A 21,248-nucleotide genomic window follows, 5' to 3' on the forward strand; every position below is an offset into this window, starting at 1 on the left:
CCTTCAAACTCAGCCTGAGCTCTGAGTGTTAATCCTCCTTCTCACACACTAGAAGTCAGAGGTTATGCCAAATTAGACCTTCAGTTATAACTACCCAACCCTTATTACCTTTAATGGACTTACACAGGTGTAATGGATTCAAAATTAGTAAACAATTTTAGTGGTGCACAAAAAATAGAATCCGTCTCACTCCCTCTTAGCTGGGTTGCCTCTTCTGAAGCTGAATTAAAAATAAATCCTGAATGCAATTTGTCACGTATCCCCAAATAAATTTTCAGCAAATCTATTTTTCAGTTAAAGTTACTACAATTCCCACCTATGTTCAAAAAAGCTCACAGAATGAAGAAACCAGAACTAGATAGCTATTGAGCAAAGTTTATGGATTGGACAACACAGGACCACCCAAAAGGCTACACAGTCAGTGAGACAAATCATGCAGAACATTATTAAATAAAACCCATAAAAGATCAATCAGATTTACTATAAAAATGGTACGATACTTAAGATGAAATTCTCCCCTACACAGTTCCTCAAACCTCTGATAAGTCTTTAGTTAGTGCGTAAGGTGTTGTGCAGGCACCACTGCACCGGAGTGAATTTTGCCCTTATTTGTTGTTTAAGGGAGAACAGGCTCAGAAGCTTACAAGATGAAATTTGTTAATATACTGCTCACGCTTAAGCCTGAACAAGCCATCAGCATGGTAATGTTAGCTTCGCTCTTCTCCCATCACTAACCAGAAGAGAGCAACATTTCCTGACTTCAAATCCATTAGCAGTGAGAAGTTAGGGGCTGTGATGGCCTTCGTTTGGAATGGTGAAGAAGTGCAGCAGCTTAGATCTGTGTACCTTGTGACGGGATAGTGTCCTCCGAACAGCACGGTGTGGTAGTCTGAGTGCTGTAGCCACTGGAGCACTGTAAGGAATCTCTGCTGCTTCTCTGGGTGTCCAGCTGCAGACCTCTTGTCAGAGCTAGAGCTAGCTCCTCGCATGCTTCTATCTCCTCTCCCGGCTAGTTACACACAGGAAAGCAGCTCATTAGATTTATGTCTGATTCCGTTGGGACAATACTTCCGAGTCCGCACCGAGTTTGGTCCGGTCACTGTTGTATCCTTTCCCACCTCAACCTGAGTCACCCACAACCCAACAGGATTATTTCTAAATATTCACCATTTAAAAAAAAGAGAGAAATAGGTGTTTCTTCTTACATCATAGTTCCACAAGTGCCAACATACTGAACAGTGTATCCTCCGTTGATGCATATTTATGAATTCTAAAGATTATGCCCATGCCTTAACCATTCTGTCTTTATAAAAAGGGTTGTGCCCACAGAAAGCACTTGAACTAAAATGTTTGCAAGAGCTAACAAATACATCCCCTCTGCACCGAGCTCCTTAGTAAAAATTAGAGCATCACCCTTGTGGTAGCTGACACAGTCATACTCCGAGGTCTCTGGGCCTCCTCAGTGGGCACAGACGGTCCACTTGGGGCTCCTCCATTAGGGTCTGGTTCACGTTTCTCTTTGCGGCGTTGCAAGGTGTTCACCATAGGCTGATCATACGGACCTGGTTTAGCCCAATCCTAAGGAAACGTTTCCATTAGTAAACATACGGTCTATGTGGAAACACCACCATTCCTATTATAGAACAATACCAACACAGCAGCAGATTAGGTATCAAATGTGGGTGCAATATTGGAAAAAGTAAAATCAAATACTTAATTCTCTTGATATTTATAAAAAAAGTTCATGATATAAACCCATCTCTTCTAACCTTCCTTTAAACAAGTTACCTAAAATACCTTAATTCTCTCCAGGTAAAACTCAGTTGCATTTAAAGCCTAAATTTTCAGAAGTACAGAGGCAAAATTTATGTCATTACCACAAATGAGCAATTGCAATGCATGTGCAAATGGCCAGTTAGCCATCTAAAAATTCACCTGCATATGCAATAGCAGAAACTGAACACATCACATTATGGCTGCAGTGTTCTGAAAATTTGGTCTTAAACAGATCTAAATACCCCATCCAAAGCATACATTTATTCTGAGTATTTTCTTTTAAAGCTACTTATTAGCTGAAATCTAGGTTTTAGTTAAGAGCTATATCGAGGAGGGCTAACTTCACTTTGCATACTGATGATGCTGAATCCACTAAGGAGGCAACTTTTCAAGCTATTGGGAATATATACACTTATGGCTCTATTAAGCAGTGAAAATTCTGCGGATACATAGAAACTATAGCGCATGCACTAGGAAAAGTGTTCAGCAGAGAAATTTGGTGGGACTACAAATTCACTGATGATCAGATGCAGAGGTGCTACTTACTAAATGATAATACTCAATTAATTGTAAAGAGTTCTTCTCTAATCTGTACATGAAGTCCTTTCTCTATCCTTTTTCATAAGTGAACTGCCAGAACTTTAAGACTACATGGCCTATTTCTTGTAGCAGCCTGGCTGTTAATCAGCCTCTTCTCTACCCTCTTCAAGTCAATGGAGGACTCATAGAAGATACCCAAGCTCAGAGGTGGTCATTACCATCCTCCATATAGGGCTTTCAGAGGGAGGTAGCTCTACAGACTCCAAGTTTCAGAAGGTGGGGTAGAACTGGAAGCCTGTATGTAGCATTCTACAGCTGCAATAAGTATCCCAAGTCTGGATTTAATTTATAAAAAGTCCCATTTAAAAAAGCTGCAATCTTTGTAACAAATCCATAGCCACCCAAGAACTTCACAGCTGTCTGCATGATGCACACCATGGCTACTTGGAGCTTCAAGGGGACAGAACTCAGATTCTCCTGGTCCAAAAACACAGGCCTACTCCTCCCATTTGAGCTAAATGAGAATCTCTGAAAGCTCTGGGCAAGTATTGGGCCTATGACACAATGGAACAGTTCTGATTCCATCCACTAAAAGACAGGGGTATTCTCTAGTAGTTCATTACAATAGCTAAAGCAACAGATGCACATTGTTAATCAATTTAAAAAATATCCACTAAGTGAACTAGATGCCAACCCTACATTTGCCTCTTCGGACAGAAGTTTAGTGGGGTGCTAAGCAACTTGTGGAAATCCTATCACCTGCTGAATAGAACCCAGAGTGCCTGCAAAGGAACAACCCCCTCTCTTTCTAAGGCCAACCCTGTCTATTTTTAAAGGTAAGTATTTTACAAACGTTAGACTCTTCATGGTCATGCGGAAATACTGATTTAGTTCTTTGTACATTTATAATCGGATTGTGGTAAATATTTGGCAGAATGGTACTAAACAGAGCAAATCAACTGGTAATTAAGTGGGATTTGAAAGGCAAGGACTGCAGTGAGTATTGAAAGGCATGGAGAGGAGAGCATTGCTGCAAAAAAAGAAACACAAACCTTCCAGCTAGGGATCTTAGATGATGATAACATGCTTGGCCCAATGGTGTAATAATGACCGCGGTCTGGAAGGAGGGTTGAGGAAGCCCGAGTCCATGTGCGGGAGACAGGCGGGAAATGAGGGAAAGGACCTGCACCAACTGAAGCTAGGTATGGGTCACTTGATAAACTACAGTGATAAAACCCATTAGACAACTGGAAACAGAACAAAACAAAACAAACAAAAAATAAATTAATATAAACAAGATGAGTATGGAAATATATGGTGACTGACGTGCTCTGGGTAGAAAGTATCTTAATTTTAAAGCAAAAAAATTGAGAACTGCTACAAATTAACAACTAATTAAAAAACAGATCTAATATTTGCTCCTGAAGTGTGCCTGCTTGAAAATTGTTATTTGAATTAACAAATTTCAGAGGACAATCCAGAAATCATTTTCTTTGGGCTGAGCAGCTTTGCCTGGTCTCCCCTGGAGATGGTATTTTAAAAAAAGAGACTCAACAATTTGTTGATGATGCAGCTCTGGACATGGAAACTAAACATTTCCAAAGTTGAAAACATTCATGTCAGCTTTATCATATGTAATAAAATGGAGAGAGGAAAGTGTGCAGCCTCTGAAAATGACATGTACCAGCAGCATAATGACCAGGGAAGGAAGAAAAAATGGCTGGATGAGAATGGATACTGATATCACTGGCTCCCCTAGATTTAGGGTTTATCCAAAATTTATTCTACTGTGGTGTGGTTTTTTGCATACCTGGGTTTCTCAAAGCTTAATGCATAATACATAATTTGGAGAAAAAACATGGACAGTGAAACCTGAACAAGAGGCCACTCATATTAGGCAACTACTCTCTGTAGACAACTTCCCACAGTGCCCCCAAGCACAGAGTGTACAGTTTGGCTGCACCTTTGTTAGAAAACCACCTCTTAAACTACCAATTTGTAGGCAGTTTAGACAAGTTTATTCATGTATTCATTTGTTAAGGGAGTGTGTAACAGTTCCTTTTCTCATCTTCACAGGGAAGGGTCTTAGCTCCGTGTCCCATGCATGCTGTTATTCAATGTCTGGGCTTGGCTAAATGAGCCAGAAGATTCGTATGTCTGAGATGAAATTTTTCACCTTATCTGTGGAGGCCCAAGCCCCCATGGTGGAGCCTGAGCTGACTGAGGTGGGGGAACTGCACTCGCTCACTGACTGGCAGGTTTCAGAAGCTTCTGAAGAGGCAGAGCTGGACGAATTCTGCAGCGTGAACAGCACCACAACGTAAGGAAAGGAAAAAACAAGCCACCAACAAAGGAAAACAAAAAGCACGCACATACAGACGGACACACACAGGAGAAGGGGAAGGATGAGAAAAGCAGAGCATTAGGGGTTAAATCAATCATTAAATACTGCTCAAATCCACCACTAGTGATCAGTAATGGTACAGAAGAAACAAAAGAAACTAATTCCTTAAAGGACTAGCTTCACAGACTGACGGACCTCTTGGTTCTCTCACCCCCACTGCTTTCTGTGCCACTGCACCTCAAGGGCCAGATGCCCTCAGGTGCTGAGGGCTCTCCTATATAGTCAATGGAAGTTGAGGGAACTCAGCTCATCAAATGTCTGGGTCCTATATGCATTTAACTATTTAATATCAAAGGCAGATTATATCATGAGCTCAGTTTCCTAGTGGAAGCTGTCTAGTCTCAACATGTGCCTGCAAAACAGTAAACACTCCTTGTGCACACAAATTCTGTTTTTTGCAGATGCAAATGTGCGTGTGCAAAGCTTGATAGAGTTTGGACATTAGGGAACAGCGTACAGTCCGACTTTCCCTCTTTGGAACCCTTCCCTGTGAGACCAGTTTGATTATCAAATCCCTTCACAATTATGAACATACCTAATTGGGTGACCTTAAAGTTCAATTCACCCCTTTAACTATTTCATCACAGTAAGTATTTTTTTTAAAGCCTGGAATGACTGTGGTTACCCTTCAGAGAGTGCACTCACTACAGATCTAAAAATCACCTCTTCTATGAAAGAGATTAAAGCTAACACAACACTAACATAGCAATCTAAACAGTGCTTTGCACAGCAACAAATGCCATTTCTCAGGGTTATATTGTATTCTATGTACCCTGCTACTTTGTCTGTTAGATGTTGACTCTTGGTGTCAGGGATTGTTCTTCAATAACCTTTCTTGGTTAGTATGGCTTATGGGCATTCCATCGAAAATATACAATATTTTGTATTTTGAGCCATTGTACCATGTTTTTAGATTAGATGGAACTTTCCACCTTTTGACCTATACAAGATCCATATCCATTTCAATCTGCCTGCATCCTTATTTTGCTATATTTTCAATTTAAGCAGCAACACAGTATATGAAAACAAACAAAGAACTTTTCCTAGGACACCGTACCAAGGAAGACAAAATCCTACTGACGGGCCTGATCCAGAACCTACTGAAACCAATGAGAGTCTTTCCACTGACTTCAATATCTCAATTGGGTCACGCTCACAGTGACTTGAAATCACTCCCTTGGATTTTTCCACTGGCAGCAGAAAGTCTATGCAGTGACTTCTGATGGTCTGTTGTCAATAACACAACCCAACTGGATTTTTTAAAGCTGAAGAAACTCAGGAGAAGCTAATACTTGATGGTGGTTCACAGAGATTTATAGTTCCTGTGGGACCCCTACTAAATCTTACACTTGGTCCGTTGGGTGATTGTGTCAATTCTGAAGTGACCAACTGATACTTTATGAACCATTAACAAAGGAAGAGCTCCTGGCATGACCAAAACGATGTTTGGTCCAGTCAGTTAATGTCTTCCAAGCCAGTTTTTTATCCAAGGAAAGTTAGTTTATCCACATACCAGAACTTTCTGCTAGCCAATTAATGTAGTACTTTATTGAATGCTTTTTGAATATCTAGGTATCAAAGTATATCCTATCCTGCATTTTAGCCTGTATGATCTTTGAGACAGAGGCTGCATCTTCCTCTGTATTTGGAAAGCACTTAACACACTTGGGCTGCTACTAGTCATAATAATTTCTGCAGTCTGCCATATAAACAACAACTGATGAACTCCAACAATTAATTAAGCATAACAGACCTCCAGGCCCTTACACCCAGGTGTTCCTACTAGTTTTCTCTAACAGATGTAGTAAAGTTTCCTAATCCATATATTTTAACTTGGTATTAAAAACAAACACACACTGACTGTCAGCTAGTGAAACTGTTACTAATTTCAGTCAGAGTTTTATGTGTTTTTTTTTTTTTAAGATTTGCAGAACTTACCTGCACTTCATAATTTACGTAGAAAAAAAGGATTTTTTTCAAAAATATTTCCACTGTGAATTGTACTAACTTCTTTCCTACTATCTGATGCAACAGGATCTCCCCATCAGCGGACTCCCATCAGCTTCCTGATTTGTACATGCAGAAGCGAGTTAAAACAAACCTGCCACATATTTCTGACCTAGTTTCCCTTTTTAGAGATTACCCATTTTTCTTTACTGTCTCTGGAAAGATACTTTAAGAATCCTTTATTGTTAGTCAAACTGTCTTCTGCAATTTGAGATCAGAATTTATTTTGCTCTAATTGTCCTTTCAACTTGCTTTGTCTACTTATTTACTTTTCTAATACCATTACCTAGTTTTCATCCTCATCAGGTTGTTTTAAAAGCCTTTTCGATTGTGTCTTGTGCCTTTACAATGGCTTTTGCTGTCCTTTTGTCATGATTAGATTTAAAACAGAATTAATTCCATGTGCAGTCACTCCAACTGTGTAATTACTGTCCACTTTCCTGCAGTACATTTCTTACATTATTATAAACAAGGTATTTACATGTTCACTCAAAGTCAAAGGCATCATTTTATTATTACCCTGATAAGTCAAATGTAATTACTAGGGCCATCAAGCAATTAAACAAATTAATCACGATTAATCGTGCTGTTAAACAACAACAGAATACCATTTATTTTAAATATTTTTGGATGTTTTCTACATTTTCAAATATATTGATTTCAATTACAACACAGAATACAAAGTGTACAGTGTTCACTTTATATTTATTTTTTTATTACAAATATTTGCACCATAAAAACAAAAAAATTGTATTTTTCAATTCACCTCATACAAGTACTGTAGTGCAATCTCTTTACCATGAAAGTTTAACTTACAAATGTAGAATTATGTACAAAAAAACCTGCATTCAAAAATAAAACAATATAAAACTTTAGCGCCTACAAGTCCACGCAGTCCTACTTCTTGGTCAGCCAATCACTCAGACAAACAAGTTTGTTTACATTTACAGGAGATAATGCCGCCTGTGTCTTGTTTACAATGTCACCTGAGAGTGAGAACAGGGATTCGCATGGCACTGTGGTAGTTGAAAGATATTTACTTGCCAGATGCGCTAAAGAGTCATATGTCCCTTCATGTTGCAATCACCATTCCAGAGGTCAAGCATCCAGGCTGATGATGGGTTCTGCTTGATAATGATCCAAAGCAGTGCAGACTGATGCATTTTCATTTTCATCATTTGAGTCAGATAACCCCAGCAGAAGGCTGATTTTTCTTTTTTGGTGGTTTGGGTTCTGTAGTTTCCGAATCAGAGTGTTGCTCTTTTAAGACTTCTAAAAGCATGCTCCACACCTCGTCCCTCTGAGATTTTGGAAGGCACTTCAGATTCTTAAACCTCCAGTGCTGTAGCTATTTTTAAAAATCTCACATTGGTACCTTCTTTGCGGTTTGTCAAATCTGCTGTAAAAGTGTTCTTAAAATGAACATGTGCTGGGTCATCATCCGAGACTGCTATACCATGAAATATATGGCAGAATGCAGGTAAAACAGAGCAGGAGACATACAATTCTCCCCCCAAGGAGTACAGTCACAACTTTAATCGATGCATTATTTTTTTAATGAGCATCATCAGCATAGAAGCATGTCCTCTGGAAAGGTGGCCGAAGCATGAAGGGGCATACGAATGTTTAGCATATCTGGCATGTAAATACCTTGCAACGCTGGCTACAAAGTGCCATGCAAATGTCTGTTCTCGCTTTCAGGTGACATTGTAAATTAGAAACAGGCAGCAGTATCACCTGTCAATGTAAACAAACTTGGTTGTCTTAGTGATTGGCTGAACGAGAAGTAGGACTGAGTGGACTTGTAGGCGCTAAAGTTTTACACTGTTTTGTTTTTGAGTGCAGTTATGTAAGCAAAAAAAATCTGCATTTGTAAGTTACATTTCCATGATAAAGAGATTGCACTTCCGTACTTGTATGAGGTGAATAGAAAAATACTATTTCTTTTGTTTATCATTTTTACAGTGCATATATTTGTAATCAAAAATAATAATATAAAGTGAGCACTGTGCACTTTTTATTCTGTGTTGTAATTGAAATCAATATTGAAAATGCAGAAAAACATCCAAAAATATTTAATAAATTTCAATTGGTATTCTATTGTTATAAGTGTGATTAATCACGATTAATTTTTTTGAGTTAATTGCATGAGTTAACTGTGATTGACAGCCCTAATAATTACCACATCAGTTGATCCTAGATACTCCCAAACCTGGGCCCCTCTATTATACTAGGCTATGGTTAGCTTCAACAGGACCTCTGTCATGTAAAGTGTGCACCAAAGAGATAGTATGTGCTGTCTCTACCAGCATATTCCCCTCCTTAGTTTTATGGAGTCCCTCAAAACAAGACTTAGGCAATTCCAACCCTACTTGATCTAAGTCTGGCCTTTTAAATAACTATCAACTGCAAAAGACAGACCTGATCTGTGTTCAATTGCTCAGTAATATCCAGCTATCACTTCAATATACTGAAAAGCAGTCTTCACTTTGCTAGATGTTCACTGATAGATTAGGTAGCTCTGTCTATCTGTTTGGTAAAGTCTGTATCCTTCTTGTTTAAAACCCTAGGTATCCCTCATTTTCAGCTAACTTAGTAAAAAAACAACAACACCTGATTTATTGTTAAACCACTAGTTATATACTTTTCTAAAACTTTGATTTACACTTCTACCTGTCTCCTACAGCCCTCGTGGAAGATACATGACCATGGAATTTATGCATGGTCCCTTTTTATACTCTTTTTACCCATCACCAAAACAAATGTTGCTGCCTTAAACAACATGGTGTTAATACATGGAGCTAACAAACCACCAGAGCAGGTGGTCAATCAATGCTGCATGTACAGATTTTGTCATTCTAAAACTCCCTTTTCTGCTTCCCAAAATGTTACTGTTGGAAATGACATCTGGGTTTCAAAAGCAACATTTAGCAAACAGTACTTTCTTCTCATATGAACATGGAAGCACAATACAAGAATGAAAGTCTGGCCGTTAGTTGGAGACACACAACATGAAATATCCTGTATGTTAAACAGCCTTTTAATAAATTTATGTCACAAATTTGTCAGCACAACATGCGCATTTTAATTAGTGCTGCACATACAAAGCAAGCCACTTAAGCAAAAAATGAAGCTGCCAGGCAATGATCTGTTACCTTTCCCTCAAGGTAAAGGTAGACAGAACTTGGGACATGTTGAGTACATACCTATGCATCATACCAAGATACTACAGTTGTCAAGTCAATGTAAAATAGCTGAATTCCCAGTTACTAATTTACTACCGCTATTCAGGAGCTACAGTGGTATGGGGGTTGCTTTGTGATTTCATATGTAGCTTCAGAAATGAACTAAAATAATACTTGGGCCAGATCTTCAACTGGTTTAACTCGGCATAGCTTCACTGGCTTCAATGAAGCTACATCGACTTACACAGCGAGGATCTGTCCCCTTATTTAAGAAGATGCAAAGAGAATTTGTATGAGATGGTGCTGATGCTTCCCATACTCAAATGACCTTAACAGAAAAAAAAACTGCCTGCAAAAATACTCGCCAGTACCATACTGCAACTCACCACACTTTTACCCAAATGTGCTGGATGTTATGGAAAGGTAAGGGGATACCAACAGGTTAAATCCATATATTTTAAAGTTAACTTTCTTACCTTTTTACTAATCCAATTTTCATTTTTGATCATTCATGTTGCGTTTACTTTTTGCATTTCACTTGGCTTAGCCTTAGATCATCAAAATAGAGCAGTCAACTAACTTGTCTATATGCAGTTCCTAATCAATTTCACTTTCAGGATCTCATATGAAAAATGCTGCAATGTCTGAGCTTCAACACTGCAGAGGATATACTTATTTGAAAACAAAATGTTTTCATTAAAATAAAAAAATGGAAATATTTGTGTTGATGTTCCATTTATGAGACTATATTCTGGACCTAAATTAACCTGAGAGCGTTCTACTACATATCCTACAGTTTTATTTCTAGTGCTACTTATCAAATACTCAGCAAGAAACAAGGGACCTGATGCACCAGATGTATTGATGACAGATGTGTCTCCACTGATTGGATTCAAACTCTCCATTTCCTGCTTTAGCTGGAAGTCATAGTTTTAGTACATACAAACTCACCTAGCTTTTACCAGATGAAAAAGATTACCGTATATACTCGTTCATTAGCCAGTTTGTTTATAAGCCAATCCCGCAAGATGGTTAGGTAAAAATAGCAAAAACTGTATGACCCTTTCATAAGCTGACTCTATATTTCAGGGGTTGGCAAACTTTGGCTCCTGGCCGTCAGGGTAAGCCACTGGTGGGTCGGGATATTTTGTTTACCTGGAGCGTCTGAAGGCATGGAGCCCCTCAGTTCCCTGTGGCTGCGGTTCCCCGTTCCCAGCCAATGGGAGCTGCGGGAAGCAGCGAACGGCGAAACGTAGCCACAGGGGACTGAGGGGGCTCCATGCCTTCATACGCTCCAGGTAAACAAAACGACAATGTATTAGATATTCAATTCAATGATTCCATAGAGTTTAAAATCATCAAAGTTTGGTGTAGACCCGTTTATAAGCTGACCCCCGCTCTTTGATACATCACTTTTTTACCAAAAATATTCGGCTTATGAACAAGTATATACGGTAGGTTTGTATTTATTAAACTAAAAACCTTCATTAAAGAGGCACTAAGGGCATCTCTTCTTCCAGTGACCTGTGGGCTACTAAGCAACAAACACAAATCTTAACAAAAGATGACAAAGACCTACTCAATGGGTATGTCTACACTTGAGTTGGGGATATAATTCCCAGCTCGAGGAGACATGCTCACTCCAGAGCTACACCCCCAGCCTGAAGTACTGACATATCCCCAGTGTCGTGATGTTGAGTCCTGGGGTGGAACTGAGTATGTAAAATGGCAAAAAGCCTTAATTAGAGCACAGGAAAAAACTGTACTTAAAGGGTGATTTGTAGAAACTATGCAAAATTCAGCTGCTGAAAACGAGATGCCAGTCAGCCACAGAAACCTCATTTGCATATTTCACCAAGGTTTTGTAGGATGCTTGATTTGACCATAAACAGAACAGCAACTCAGTTTGACACAGACATGTACAGAATGTACTGTCTGATTTAAAAAGTCCAGGAAAAAAGCAAGAGGTGAACTTCTGACCCCACTGATGTCAACAGCAAAACTCCCATTGGCTTAAGTGGACTGGGATTTCACCCAACATCTTTAGGTTAATATGCATGTCTTATAAGTAGTATTTTTTTTTAAAGTTTACATTATTTTAGTACTTCTGCAGGGTGCTGGATTGGCAGCCCTAGAGAATGAGGTTATCCATGGAGAAGGTTACCACCACAAGTGGCAGAGCAACTAAGTTTCCCATGCTGCCTGCCAATGCTACTTAGCACTGCCCTGGAAGTGGGCCATTTCTCAGAGGTCAAAGGGGAATGTAGTCTTAGGTATATTTAGTCCTTGGCCTCTTTGCCAACACTACCAGCAAGGGCACCAGGGTTAATACTAATTATGAGGCTACTGTGGCATGGATGTCTGATCACTGGGAAACTGAACTGAGATGACTTAACGCAACAGTCATTAGATGTTAACAACTTGCAGTCACTGCTGACCTAGAGAGGATATGAACTAGAGAGCTGGGTGAGTGAAGTTCAAGTGGAAATTAATTTCCTTATTTAAAAGTGTTCAACTTGATTCCATGATACCCAATAACCATGTGCTCCTTCCTCTTGACTCCATGAATTGTGTGTGCATTTACCATACACTACTCACTCAGATTTGTGTTTTTTCACTTGCACATACCTGGTTAGGTGCTTCGGGTGGCATAGGGGATGGCGATTTGGACTGGAAAGCATCCTGGGACATGAATCCAGAATCGTGGGATGACACGCTGGACAGTCTCATGGGCGCCTGCTGAGGCAGATTGGAGCTGCGATAGCGATAGTGTGAGCTAGGTGAGTGAGAGTGTGAGCCACTCGACCGGGAATCACTACTGTTAACGCTGTTCAGACTGCTGTGAGAGACAAAAGGAAAGGGGAGAGGGAAAGACAAGAGGGAGGAATGGGAAGAGACCAATACAGTACAATTAACACTCTACAAGTCTAGCAACAGGCAGCATAAACCAGAAAAGAAATGTTGATAAATAATTGGTAAAAATCATAAGGAGCTGCAAATATCCTTAGTGATCAGAGAGGGAAAATGGCATTCTGCATTACTGTGTGTTCTGCGCTCATTAGGGGCCGGAGTCTGACAGAGTTACTGACACTGAGTAGTAAGGGTAGCACAATCTGGCCCTAAGGAATTTATTTCCCCAGCTTGGGGAGACAGTAGAACACTCTCTCTCTGGGCTTTTACAGAGCACCAGTCACCATAGTCACTAAGCATGAACAGTCCATTACTGTCACTATCTGATGGTCAGCAGAGGGAGTCTAGTTTAATATTACCGGCTCAGATATGTTAAATTCAATGTAATGGGCCACATTGTTAAGGTAGTGTCGAGTAACACTTCTGCAAAGTTTAAAGGCACATCCAATAGCCTGCATCTGACTGCACAAAGAGGGTAAGTAGGCAGACAAACAGGTGCAGTTTTTGGAAGTGGCTTTGAAAATGCGAACTTATATTGAGTTCTCTAGATCTTCTACAGCAGATTTCACTGAATATAAAAGATTTCTGCTGATAAACTGCAAACTGAAAGCACGTAAGTTAAAGCTATACTGAGGGTGTTTATCAAATGTTAGTGAGTACAGAGAGGGAAGAGAATTAAAGATCCCAGCTAATAACTGTGAAAAAGGCATAAATATTACTGACTTCTGAATAACCCAAAAGAGACTGTTTTCAAAGTTCCAATAAATCTGTTGCATCGATTATTTACCAGCCACACAGGGGTGTTTTTCAAGAGTTTCCTTTTGCCTCTTAAGATAACGTACTAGTAGCACTCCCCATTGTAAGTATAGGGAATAACTGCTCAGACTGGTAAGCTCTCCCCTAACGGTATAAAGGAAACAGAAAAGGTACCCACTCAGCTGTATGCTGATTCGACGTGTATAACATAATTTTTCTATTTAAAAATTGCATGTTAAAGTGTGTGCTTGGGACAAAGGTGGGGAGGGCTGTGTTGCTTGAACCAGACACAAAAAGCCCGCTGCTGCACAATCTTATCATTTGAGAAAATAAAAAGCTGGCTAGGAATATACAATGTATTTTCAGCCATTTTCTTTTACAGTTTCAGGATATTGCATCTTTAAGCCTGTGCTCACTGCTGTAAATATATATATATATATATATATATATATATATATATATATATATATATGCGCGCATGCAGAGACAGCTAGATACATACATGAAGAAATGCAATTTTAGTAGGTCTGCCATGCTATAGGCTAAATTCAGCGCACACAAAGGAGCTTACGATCCACTTGATTCGTAAGATAACCAAAAAGGTAAGAGTATTAAAGACTACAAAGGTATTAGAGCAGGATACACAATAGGTATTCATCCTTTAAAAAAAATAAAAAAGGGTGGTGGTGGTGGGGAGATAGTTAAATATTTAGACACCAAGGCACAGGGGCAACATGCTGATAAACTGTTTTACTGAAAGAAAACAGTTTTACAGAGAAAGTAATGACAGGATCCAACTATTCCAAAATACACTTTAGGACAGAATTAGACAGCATTAAACAGTTTTGTATTTCACAGTAAATCATTTCCATTTAACAGACTGAAAAAGTAATTGGCTAGTACATTCTTCCCTTTCATACAATTTAACCTAGTATTGCATTACAGCTACCGCATGATCATTTCTTTATCTAAATCATCATAATATGAAGTAAGCATGATCAAAAAGGGCAACTATGAGTGAATAACTCAGAGCTTAGATTGGTTAGTACGGTTTGCTCTTTCATCTGCAATGCACTAAGCGTATCTTCAGCGGTCAGTCTCCTTGCATTCTGTTATTTAATAGTGCCCCTCATTGTTCATGTTCTGTCACATACTTAAGTGGATAATGACTAGTAGTGATTGATATCTCATTATTAAAACAAAATACAGGCACACATTTGCAACGGAGCCTGGGCTGTATTTTCCCAAAAATAGATTAAAATGACATTTCACCAATCTGCTTACCTGCAAACGCTGGATTTTCTGGACATGGTGGTACTGGGAGAGGATGGAGGAGTTTGATATGACCAGCTGTAATCAGAACCTTTCAAATCTAGAATCACCTGGTGAAACAGAATTAATCATATAAAATGACGTTTAAAAAGCCATTTTCCCTCTCAAGAAAACACCCCAAACTTGCAAAAAGTTGTTCATTGTTAGAGGAATTTTCACTACAAATCTAGCGATATTCTTCTATTGATTTACACTTCGTGATCACCAAATTCATGCTTTTTTTTTCGTATTTAGCTTTGGATGGATGAACAGCACAGACTAGTCAGCTTCATTTTTGGGTTCTGGCACACTAAAGCAATGTCCCAGTATTTGGGTTACTAACATGAAAGGGAAAGTTTAGATTTATACAAAAATAATTTTTAAAAAAATATTTCACTTATTTACATGTAGTAATTAAAAAAAAAAAAACACAACAACCCTCGGGCCATGATCCTGCAAAACAGGATATATGAGAGCAGACTCATTAAATTAAATGGATCTAATTCACGTTTACACTGCTGGATCAGTGTGAAGGAGTCACAGTGAATACGTACTGGACTCAATACGACTACTCAAGTGTTTGTGGGACAAGGGCCTAAATTCTGAAACTAGGTTAGTTGATAGTATACCTTTAAGGAAAGTCATGGGGGGGGAGGGGGAGGTTGGGTGTAGAACTCAAATAACAAAATGACAGGAATTATCTATCCAGAGCAGTGCTGCTGTTGTCTAAGATGTTCAAAGGTACCTTACGGGAGGTCAAGCACCCAAATCCACTGAGTTTCCATGGGAGCTGGGCACCTAACTCCCTTAGCCTCTTTTGAAATGTCCAGCCTAAAAATGTTACCATAACTACCTTAAGATTTGTTCCTGCATTTGTTTTTACAGTTCTATACAGACGCCCCCCAGGTTACGCAAACCTGACTTACAGATATCCGCACTTATGGAAAAAGTTCCGTAAGCTAGAAATAGGAGGGTTTTTTTTTTTTTTTTTTGCGTAATGGTCAGGTATATGTTTATGACTTACACAAAATTTGAGTTACGCAAGGCGTTCCGGAACAGAACGCTTGCGTAAGTCGGGGAGCGTCTGTACATGCATTTAATAGATACTTTTAAAGGTTCAAAAGAAGATTTATACCAGTTTTTAGTTTGTAATTGCCAAACAAAGGTGGTAGAGGGTGGAAAATTCTCCCTGAGCAGCTTAATTCTAACTGTAGCCAGCAGCAAACTTACAGTGGGGCCCCATGACAGAAAAAAAGCCATTTCCCTTTGAAAGAGTCCCCCAACTCTGCAGCTGCACTATGTTATTTTCCAGCACCAAATGGTGAAACTGATTTATAAATAGCACTTTCCACTCAGTCCTTTTTGGAGCACAGTTGGTTGTTTCTTAGCTACGTTCAAAGTGACATTTTGTGTTGGTCTGCCCAAGATTTCAGGAGACAGTCGATGATTTACTTGATTTATCAAGTTGGAAACACTGTATATATTAAAAGTGAAAAAGTTATCTTGCTGTACTTAGGCACCTACAAAAATATGCTCAAGTATTTTTTACCACTTGGGAGTTAGTAAAAATTTCTAAAAAGCAGCCACCCCACCCCCCCGCCCCCATCCCTGTAACACTGCCTTTTCTAGGGAATAAGAACTAACCTGTTCACTTGATGATGGCAATTTGTGAGGATCCATAGTGAGGTTTTTCAGGTCATCTGATATGGTTTGTAGATGCGTTATTTCTCCTAGCATTGATATTTCTTCTTCCTGAAGAGATTAAAAACATAACAGTAAGGCTCACCATCCTCTTGGATTTTAAAAATTGCCATATATAGACCATGATGTGTAACCTTTATCACTCTTCCTCCTGGATACAACTATGTCAAACAATCAGTTACGTGCTCATGTCTTTGTCCATGAGATTATTATTTCCCATGGAAAAGGGCTGGAAAGTTCAATCTATAATGCTTAAAAACTAGAACCACACTGCAGCAAATCTGTGCCTCAAAACTCATGCTCAGTAAGCCATCTGTCTCACCCAGGAGATGCAGAGATCTAAGCAAACTTTTAGAAAGACCTGTGCAAACAGAAGTTCAGTCCCTCTCTGCATTTGGAATGGGAATCAGAACTCCTAAGTGCACTCAACGTTTGCCCTTAGGGATCTTATCTTTGAAATTAAGACACAGTGGGTGAACTTATAGTTTTTGCTGGTTTTGTGTGCACTTCATTTAGATAAAGTCATTACATAAATCTGAGATTCAGACTGGCATATAATTATGCTCAGGGCTGGTTTTGACCCGACAGTTTCAGGAACATGGCAAATTACCACAGCAATTGCTTCAGCTACCATGGCAATTTTATCCAGAACTTCAGTGTCTGCTATTCACTTATTGCTTAGGCACCCTCCTACCTAACTTTTAACGGTGATTCTACTTAGGAACTGATGCCTTTCATAAGAAAGCATCAAGAACATATTGCATATGCAACTATCCACAAATACACAAGTCTTATACGACACAAAATTCCATCCCTGGGCTTCAGGCAAACTGAGCTTAAGAAAATATACTTAAACCTCTCAAATGGATTGAAAAGAGCCTTGCGTAGGTGGTCGATGCTATCAGAAAACTGTGTCGGAGCAAACAAATCTGTCAGATAATCATTTCTGTACATGGGGGGTCATGGAACGTACACGAGTCCTAGCATTCCACGAGGAGTGAGGGAGGAAGGATACTTTTTAATATCCCATTTTAAAGAGAGGGAGGCAGAATATGAATTAGTAACATCTACGAGTTCATTCAAAACTTTTATTACTAATTACTCTACCTTAAAGTTACGTTCACCTGTCAGGGTTGTGAATTTTAAGAACTTGAAACAAAAGACTTACTATCACAGGCCGTAGCATCGAGATAAAAGTACAGAAGCGACTGCGTTCTTCAATGAGGGCCTTTCTAACAGCCTGCTTCTCAGTTTCTTCAAGCAGCAGGTACTTATCATTGACATCTTGTAATGCACTGTCCAACTGGGGCTGGATGTCTCCTCTCCCTGTACATAGGAAAGAATCATAAGTAGGTTTTGTCTGAACTACAGGCTTACATAGACGGAACTCCCTATTTTCAGTCAATATCACTGCCTCATTGCCTGATGAGGCTATTCATAATGTGAGGCTAATCAGCATTTTCTAGAATTAAAATATATTTTCTTAATCAAGTATTTACCATAATTTCTTTTTCACCTGGAAGCAGAAATACAACCCTCTCAATTCAAAGGAGGTTCCTTCAACTTAGAAAGAGCAGATTCTGGTTTGTATTTCACATGGAAAGTGTAAGATGGCTGTATAAAGCAAATCTTATTAAAAAACCCTCAGATATTCTTATTAATGACTGTTACCTGCAGGAGTTGTGAAGGTGCCAATCACTGACCACTGACATCTCTCTCTCCCTCCCCCCTCTTTGAGTCTAGTTCCTAGTTACTTTTGGTTTTGGTAGGACCACAAAAGATTCATGCACTAGTGATGTTCCTTAGGATCAAATGAAAATAGGTGCTAATTACTAATGATGAGAACACTGAGTTCTCTTGTATTTCTAGAAGTAACTGGTAATATGCAAAGCACAGTACTCATCATTCAACTAAGGTCAAAACCCTTTTATAAGTTATGCATAAGTCCAGTAGCTTTTACATTTTTTTTTACCTAAAACCAATCTACTAAAAGTAAAAGGAACAGACTTTTGTCAGAGATCTATCTAGATAGTTACAACAAACTCATTACGCTGAAGCTTGCTGCCACAGTAAGTATACATCAAGTCTCATCCTACAACAAGTTACACCCTTGCATACTGTCCACCACTCCAAAAATATGGGTTTGTAATAAAAAGCAGCCTTAGCTATAGCATTACTGATACACTGTTATAGCTACAAGACTTTTTAGTACAACTTATTAGGTTCTGTAATATTTTAGACTCAGACACATACATTTACCCTAAGCATTAAATAATGTGATGTCTTTTCTGAAAACTTTATGTACTTTGTATATTTCCATTTCCATCAGTGTGGAATACCAATGACTGCTTTTATATTATATTTATGTTTGTTCATAGTAGTGAAGCTCCCCCTCCCAGATTCATTGCAGTGATACTAATTTTTGCATTCCTCTGAAATGGGGAAGACCATTTCCAGACAAGATAACGGTTGGTTACGTAGTTGCTATGTAGAGGCTTCCCCCCCACCCAAGCTGAGTTACTGAACTCCAAGAGATGGGCAGGGCTTAGGACATATCCCTCTTCTCAGCATCTCCCATTGGCTGCTTAGGCGTTTCCCTGCCTAGCATGTTGGCTTTTGTGTATCCTACTCCTAGGCACCGCTCTCGCCCCATTCACCATATAGGGAGTGTAGGCACCTAATTCAGGTTTTCTGGATTCTCAATGTTGTTCCCGTATTTTCTAGGCACCTGTTAGGCATTGCAACACCTACGCCCTTTGTGAAGCTGGCCCAGCATTTACATTTCACCCTCTATAGAAAGCTTTTTGTCTCCATCTACACCAAAGACTGCTGTATAACATTTTGTAATGTTTGGCTCAAGGATGGGGTTTATGAAATGGTGGCAGTTGAAGAAACTAACTTGCCTTTTCTGGTGCAGCAAAACTTCAGTGGTCTGTAAGTTGGCAGAACTGCAATTCCTGGAAGCTGAAATCCTATTAGGGAGCAGACCTGACAGAACATAGGATTTTTCCTTACTGTTTTGCAGGCCAACTTCAGACGCTATACCTACATGGTCCTCTATAAAACAAAGACTACTCGATGTACCAGGTGCAAATGTACAACATGGGCTATGCAGACCAGAGACCACATGCTCATTTCATCTTGGACTCTATACACTGGATAAGAATAGTTACTGCTAACCTTAGAGTAGAATTTGATATCTTGGTACAACATTGTTTTAGAGAGAAAGCAAAAGGCAAGGTAAGATTGGGTTAGCTTGATGGTAACACATTACCATGCACATGATGAAAGTACATCTAAGATGTATTGTCTCCCTTGGAGGCAGCATATTCCTTTCCTAGGAGGGATGTTTGTACAAAGGAGCATTTTGCATCACCTTGTAGTGATTCCTGGGGCCATTTTGGAAGCGTGACTAACTGGACCCTACAGGCACCATGACCAGCTTCACCCCTCAACAAGGTCATTCACTGAGACCTGAGGGCTTTTAGGGTGAAGGTCAGCAAAGAAAAATCAGGTGAACGTCTTTTCACTAGTTGGTGCTGAGAAGGGCTTTAATTCAGCCAGAGCTGTCCAGAGCCAGCTTTCGGTAAATGTTTTCATCCCCCCCTGGAGATTTTATAGCATGTTAGGGGGAATGGGGCTCCTCTGGGAAATACTCTATAAGAATTTAACCCATGGTGCTGATACTTGGGATTTATTAAAGCACAATGTGTGTGCTGAGCTCAGGGCTCCTGTTGCCTAGGGGTTGAAAAACTAGAGTTTAAAATGGGTTGAAAAAATATGTATAATTCAATTTCACTTGTTTTAGATTCAAGTCAGGAAGAGAAAACATTTAATAGCTCTCTAGCCAACTGCACCTCCTATGTTTCAAACAACTAGCCCTAAAGTGGTTGACCTAAAAGCGCAGCCAGTATAAACTGGTGTAGAGATCTCTTAAGATGCATGTTTGTCAGTAAAGATTTATATAGAGATAAGTACAATATGAGTTAGTTACTTCTGTGGGCTAGCCGAAGCTGACACTAAATTACATGCCAGTCTCTAAGTTCTGTGGCTTTAATGATGTAGGACAGCAGAGAAGCTATGATGCCAGCACATTTAGAGACAGCAGAGTACATATGACATCTTGAATGATCAAGTATTTTGAGGAGCATGTAAAATTAAACGGAGAGTTTGCAGAATGAATCCTTAGTATACAATATATATGCTCTATCAAACTGGTTTGTAACAATGATAAGCTACCAAAAATATAATTATCTGATGCAAATCCAATCAAAGCTATCAGCGCAGAGCTGGATTAATATTTATTGGGGCCCTGGGCACACCACGGGGCCCTGCCTCCTGCTCTTCTCCTTCCCACCAAGACCCAGCCCCCAGCTCAGGCCAGAAGCAGAGCTTGGCCGTGGTACGAGCTTCCCAGGGAGCCTGGGCTGTTGTAGAGAGCCCTGGCACCTGCCCTAGACAGTGTGCTCTGAGGGGCAGAGACAAGGCTGCTCTCGGGCCCCACACCCAGGGCAGGTGGAGGGGCCGAGGCTCCCCACAGTGGCTTGGGCTCTCTGGGTGGCTCTTACCACAGCCTAGGGTGACCATATGTCCTGTTTTGGCCAGGACAATCCCCTTTTTAAGCCCTACCCTGGATGTCCCAACTTTTTAGCCAAAAC

The 21,248-nt window shown here is 39.7% G+C and overlaps 1 protein-coding gene across 11 annotated transcripts in view; it reads right to left on the reverse strand.

Moving 5' to 3' along the window:
- Positions 1-21,248, reverse strand: part of MTSS1 (MTSS I-BAR domain containing 1) — a 169,953-nt gene that overhangs the window by 3,485 nt on the left and 145,220 nt on the right. For 3 of the 11 annotated variants that reach the window (XM_024205466.3, XM_024205464.3, XM_024205470.2), the window contains 8 exons: positions 17,759-17,916; positions 16,534-16,641; positions 14,863-14,960; positions 12,541-12,751; positions 4,493-4,612; positions 3,369-3,563; positions 1,414-1,578; positions 847-1,009 (listed from right to left, as the gene is read on the reverse strand). In XM_024205466.3, the coding sequence (XP_024061234.2) occupies positions 847-1,009; positions 1,414-1,578; positions 3,369-3,563; positions 4,493-4,612; positions 12,541-12,751; positions 14,863-14,960; positions 16,534-16,641; positions 17,759-17,916 (1,218 nt within the window). The remainder of the gene's footprint in view (positions 1-846; positions 1,010-1,413; positions 1,579-3,368; positions 3,564-4,492; positions 4,613-12,540; positions 12,752-14,862; positions 14,961-16,533; positions 16,642-17,758; positions 17,917-21,248) is intronic. The other 8 variants (XM_024205465.3, XM_026646403.2, XM_024205468.3 and 5 more) reach the window with 5 other exon arrangements.

This window comes from Terrapene carolina, unplaced genomic scaffold, assembly GCF_002925995.2.
Source record: "Terrapene carolina triunguis isolate 2854851 unplaced genomic scaffold, T_m_triunguis-2.0 Scaffold58, whole genome shotgun sequence".
Taxonomy (NCBI): Eukaryota; Metazoa; Chordata; order Testudines; family Emydidae; genus Terrapene; species Terrapene triunguis.